The sequence below is a fragment of the Solanum verrucosum genome, unplaced genomic scaffold (genome assembly GCF_900185275.1).
Source record: "Solanum verrucosum unplaced genomic scaffold, falcon-dt-bn FXZP01000131.1, whole genome shotgun sequence".
NCBI lineage: Eukaryota > Viridiplantae > Streptophyta > Magnoliopsida > Solanales > Solanaceae > Solanum > Solanum verrucosum.
Genome location: NW_026020352.1, coordinates 2200178 through 2205915, shown reverse-complemented (window position 1 = coordinate 2205915; position 5738 = coordinate 2200178). Strand labels below are relative to the sequence as shown.

General features: G+C 38.5%; 1 protein-coding gene across 1 annotated transcript; it reads right to left on the bottom strand.

The window, feature by feature from the left end:
* Positions 1–1706: 1706 nt before the first annotated feature.
* On the bottom strand, positions 1707–2164 carry LOC125837518 (uncharacterized). Its single transcript, XM_049516619.1, has 2 exons — positions 1862–2164; positions 1707–1760 (listed from the first exon to the last, which is right to left on the bottom strand). Exons 1-2 carry the CDS (start codon positions 2162–2164, stop codon positions 1707–1709), a joined length of 357 nt encoding a protein of 118 aa, XP_049372576.1.
* Positions 2165–5738: the final 3574 nt, after the last annotated feature.

The following is a 5738-nucleotide window of genomic DNA, read 5'->3' as shown; positions in this document are numbered from 1 at the left end:
TTAGTGTCCATTCTTTGTTCCTCAATCCAAATACATGAAAATCAAGGATTTACATCAGTTATTGGCACAAAATATGCATTTGAGGACACTAAATCTATTAAAATAAAGTCCTAAATGAGTCCAAATCGTGGACTCATCAACACCCCCAACTTAAACTTTTGCTTGTCCTCAAGTAAAACTCAAGTTCACCAGCTCAAAAAGGATGTCTCAAACAGTGCTACACAAGACTCAATCATGAATGCACACAAAAAGACTCAACTTACTCATGCAATGATCAATTGTGCATTAAAAGATTGAAATTGTGACTCACCATTACCAAAGAATCTCAAGCTCACAATACTTGCTTTAAAAATGCAAGTTCAAGCCAACAAAGGTGTTCAAATGTCCTCACACAAAGGATGATTCCATATCCACACACAATAGTTCAAAAATTTAAAGCTCCGGAATCAAATGTAACACTCACACTCACAAAGATGAACACAATGCATGACAACACCCATAGGTTAGCCCGTATTTTCCAATCAACAATTGTTTCAGCTCACTCAAGATCAAAAAGGTCTTTCCAAGGCTTGTAACGGGGCTGAGTGCAAATGTATGGTCATTTAGGCTCACTAATTGTTATCCTCATGAAATGTGGTATGAACAACACTTTCTTCCCTCTCCTTTATCATTCTCATTCATGCTCAAAGGTCACCCCATTATTCACTTTCCATGGACATGTTGGATACCCCATTTTCTTTGAACTTTCACTACTTTATTCCACAACTTTTTCATTCTTTTTCTTTTCTTTTTCTCTTTTTTTTTAATGGAGGGGTTCCATATTTCTCAAAAGCATGGTTCAAGGGGAGTTCTTTGCGTTTCTTGATTTACCTCTCTTTTCACCACACTCCAACTTAGGCTTTTGGCCAAAGTTGGCTATTCACACAAACTACAAATCATGAGAATTATGGGTAATGGATAAAGAGAGGTCAAAATATCATCAAGTTTCTTCCAATAAATGGATAAGGCTCAAAGGATGTTCAAGCAAGGATCACACACTCAAAAGGTTGGCCACAAAAGAGGTATAATGTCAAATTGTTTCACACTCTTCAAAGTTGCCTAAGATCATTTCAAGAGATTGCATCACTTAGCCAACCGGACCAACGGGGTAAATTCTAGGTTTCATCACACATGGTTAACGGTAAGCTCATCACACAAAGCATTGACACCGATGACAAACAAGACTCAACATTTTCGCTAGTTTGCAATGTTCATCACAAGAGACTCAATTTGATACTTGGCTAGTTACAACGAGATGTAAAAAGTTCACATATTATCTATTCAACTTCATTTGGCCTCATCGTAACCGCACATTCATTTTTGTTTGATTATGGGGACTATTCAAGTCATCGGTATTGATCAACACCGATACTCAAATTTGCAAGAGAACAACAACATTCAAAAACAAACAAGAGTTGGCATAATTTTTTTCCGAAAGGGTCCAAAAATCATTTCAATTAAAACAAGGAGCCACAAGCTCAATAATCCACAAAAATAGTGCTAAACACAATTTATACCACAAAACCCAATGTACGAACAAAACATTAGTCACAAAAGGTGGGCCTCATCCCACCTAAAATAAAAACCATTTGTCCTCAAATGCAAGCAAAATAATATCCACAAGTCAAAAAGAATAAGACATAGAGGGAGGTAAAAAGGAATCATGTCTACTCAGTCGCTCCATCTGTCTGAGCATCAATGCCCGGTGTAGTGCTCGGGACCTGGGTATCAATGCCCGGAGTCACCTCACAAGGAGTAGCAGTTGAACAAGGGTCAGCCAAGGGTGTATCTGCCAAAGAAGCCTACATAGCTGCATTTACACCTCAGTCTCAGTAAGGCCTTCATACGAAGCCTCCTCAACAACCCCAAGCATCTTATCATACGTATCAACCTCGGACTTAGGATCATATGTCTCTTCAACTCTAATCTCATCTCTGGTGGTAGCCGGAGGCATTTCTGGAACATCAGGAATCTCCACCATCCTGAAAATCATGGACATGTTGGTGGATTTCAGCTGATCCACATCACTCCTCAGCGTAGCAACATTGGCCTTTAAAGTCGTCACCTCCTTGGTAGCCTCTTGGCCACACTCACACACTACTATCTTAGTTGCAAGGGAATCCATGGTAGCACTCAGCGGTGTCACAACATTGGCAAGGGGTTTTTAAATCATGCCCGAAATGGAGGCCTCAACTCTGGTAGCCCGACGATCGGCAGAATGGGCTAGCTACCTTATCCGGGGTAATGCAGCCTGAGTGAGTGGGGTTCGGGAAACAACAACAACAGCTCTGGGAGGCAATGTAGCAGTAGAGGAACTAGGGCAGTCAGAAGGAACAACACTAGATGTACCTGAAGGCCCAGGGGCCGGAGTAGGCAAAGATTCCTCTGTAGGTAATGAGTCTGTATCCACAACCGGGGATGTATCCACCGGGGTTGCCTTCTTCTTCTCTGCCTGATCCTTTAAATATTATGCCTCGATCTTCCATATAACAGTGGAAGAGGTGGGAATCACTTACACATCTTTCTTTACATATCTAGGAACCTGAGCTCGTCTGCATAGCTCAGTGATCAATACCGGAAAGGGGAGAAGGTCTGGCACTGCTTGGCCCTCATAACCATCTCCTGTGCCATAATTATTGATAACAGCAAGGTTAAGGGAGATCACAAATAGAGAATTGAATATTAGAATGTGGAAGCACAAAGAAAAGAAACAAAAAACTAACTAAAGATATGGGAAATTCGAAGGAAAGATCCATGAATTTCCAAGGATTAGATGTTCTAAGGCCTTGAAAAGATCCAAGTAACAACGTATAGATTTATGGAAGAAATCTAACGCCTTTACTTGAGAAAACGAATCAAAACGATAGATTCGGATCTTGACCGCTTTATGAGTAACTAAAGACAATAATTAGTATGTAGAAACTAATCACCTTCTAAAGAATACCAAAAAGAAACCAAAGATATCACAAGAGAAAGTTACTTTATACCTTAAACTATGAAACTAGTAAAGGTTTAAAGATAAATTCTCAAAGAACAAGTCACAAAGGTTCAAAGAACTCACTCCAATATTATTAATATCAATCTAAATTGTCTTTAATGAATGAAAAGGACTCCTATATATAGGAGAAGGGGAAAAAACGTCCAAGGAACCCTAGAAAGACAATTACAAGGAATCCTACTCTAGAAAGGAAATAAAGTAACCTAACTAGGAACAAATTTAGTACTTCTAGGAAAGCATTAAATGGTACTTAGGAGACCATAAATAGACTAAGGAAAATATTAATAACCTATATATAAATAAGGTAAATCCCAACTAGGAAAAGAATCTTGACAATCTTGGAAAGTTTGACTAGTCTTCTCTCAAAACTTGGGCAGAAAGCAACTCTTGTTGTGGCTGATTCTTGGACTCTTCTTGACCTTATTTGCACGAAATTGGCCCTTAAAATACCTCATCTTGGGCCACCAAATAATTGTAGCATTTGGACAATTCCTCTCCCTTGAGCTTGAGCTCTTCTTCCCCAATAAGACACATTTGGATCAGCGATTGAAGCCCATTGAGCTTATCATTGAACTCCTTGGTTTGAGATCTTGTTATGAGCCTCCTTGGAGTTTCTAAAGCTTCATCCTTGTCCTTCAATGGAGTAGAGCTTCCTTGGATGCTATCATTCCCCTCTTTTTGAAGAGAATTCGTCCTCGAATTCAAATCTGCATCAAAATGGGAAAGATCAGAAACATTAAAAGTAGCACTAACTTGGAACTCACCAGGAAGATCAAGTTTATAAGCATTGTCTCCAATCCTTTCAAGGACTTTGTATGGACCACTTCCTCTAGAATCTAGTTTGGTCTTTCTTTTGGAAGGAAGTCTTTCCTTTCTCATATGCACCCAAACCAAGTCACCAGGTTTAAAAACAACATATTTTCTGCCCTTATTCCTTCGCAATGCAACTTCCTTGTTCTTCTTTTCAATTGCAAGCCTTGTTTGTTCATGAATTTTCTTCATCATATCAGCCTTCTTCTTAGCATCAAGATTAGCAAAATCATTAGTAGGCAAAGGCAATAAATCAAGGGGGGGTAAGGGGGTTGAATCCATATACAACTTCAAAAGGAGTCTTACCAGTAGAAGAATGGAAGGTCCTATTATAAGCAAATTCTACAATAGGTAAGTAATCTTCCCAAGAAGTCAACTTTCCTTTCAAAACAGCCCTCAACATGTTCCCTAAAGTTCTATTAACCACTTCCGTTTGCCCGTCCGTTTGTGGGTGACAAGATGTAGAAAATAGCAATTTAGTTCCCAACTTTCCCCAAAGAATTCTCCAAAAGTGACTTAAGAACTTGGCATCCCTATCACTAACAATAGTTCTAGGTATTCCATGCAATTTAACCACTTCCATTACAAACAAGTCAGCCACATGAGATGCATCATTAGTCTTTTTACATGGGATAAAACGAGCCATTTTAGAAAATCTATCTACTACCACAAATATACTATCCTTACCATACTTAGTCCTTGGCAGTCTCAATATGAAATCCATAGAAATATCAATCCAAGGGGAATTAGAAACAAGTAAAGGAGTATAAAGACCATGCGGCAATGTTCTAGACTTAGCCTCTTTACATTCAAGACAATAAGAACACACTTTTTCAACATCCTTTCTCATGCTAGGCCAATAAAAATGTTCAGAAAGTATTTCCAGTGTTTTGGGTACACCAAAATGTCCCATTAGCCCTCCACAATGTGCTTCCCTAACAAATAGTTCACGCAACGACCAGTTAGGAACACATAATTTATTTTCCTTGAATAGAAATTCATCTTGAAGATTAAATTTCTCAAAAGGACCTAACTTACATTCAGCAAAAATCTTACAAAAATCAAAATCATTAGCATAGAGGAACTTGATTTGGTCAAAACCCAATAACTTTGAAGTAAGAGTAGAGATCAAAACATACCTTCTTGAGAGTGCATCAGCAAGCACATTCTCCTTTCCTTGTTTGTAAGCAATTACATAAGGAAAAGTTTCAATAAACTCTACCCATTTAGCATGCCTACGACTAAGTTTACCCTGGCTCTTCAAGTATTTTAATGACTCATGATCAGTGACCACAAATTCTCGAGGCCACAAGTAGTGCTGCCATGTAGCTAACGCCCTTACCAAGGCATATAGCTCCTTATCATAAGTTGAGTAGTTCAATGTTGCTCCACTTAGATTTTCACTAAAGTAGGCAATTGGCTTGGAGTCTTGCATCAAAACTGCACCTATGCCCTTACCAGAGGCATCACACTCAACTTCAAAAGACTTAGAAAAATCAGGCAATTGCAAAAGAGGAGCATAACACAATTTATCCTTCAGCAAGTTAAATGCATCCTCTTGTTCCTTTCCCCATGTAAAAACCTTATCTTTTTTAATAACTTCAGTTAAAGGAGCAACAATGGTGCTAAATTCTCGCACAAACCTCCTATAAAAACTAGCAAGTCCATTTTACACTATTAGGTTTAGGCCATTCTTTTATTGCCTTGATTTTCTCATCATCTACTTCAACTCCCTTAGAACTGACCACAAAACCTAAGAAAACCACACGATCCACACAGAAAGTACACTTTTTGAGATTAGCAAATAAGCGCTGGTTTCTAAGAACTTCAAAAACTTGTTTTAAGTGCTCTAGGTGTTCATCCAGATTTTGAGAAAAGATTAAGATGTCAT

Excerpts from the sequence above, each read along its gene's own strand:
- LOC125837518 (XM_049516619.1), bottom strand. The coding sequence starts at position 2,164 with ATGGATTCCCTTGCAACTAAGATAGTAGTGTGTGAGTGTGGCCAAGAG. Across the intron at positions 1,761-1,861 it reads AAGGCCTTACTGAGACTGAG|GTCCCGAGCACTACACCGGG; the intron begins GTGTAAATGCAG and ends ATTGATACCCAG.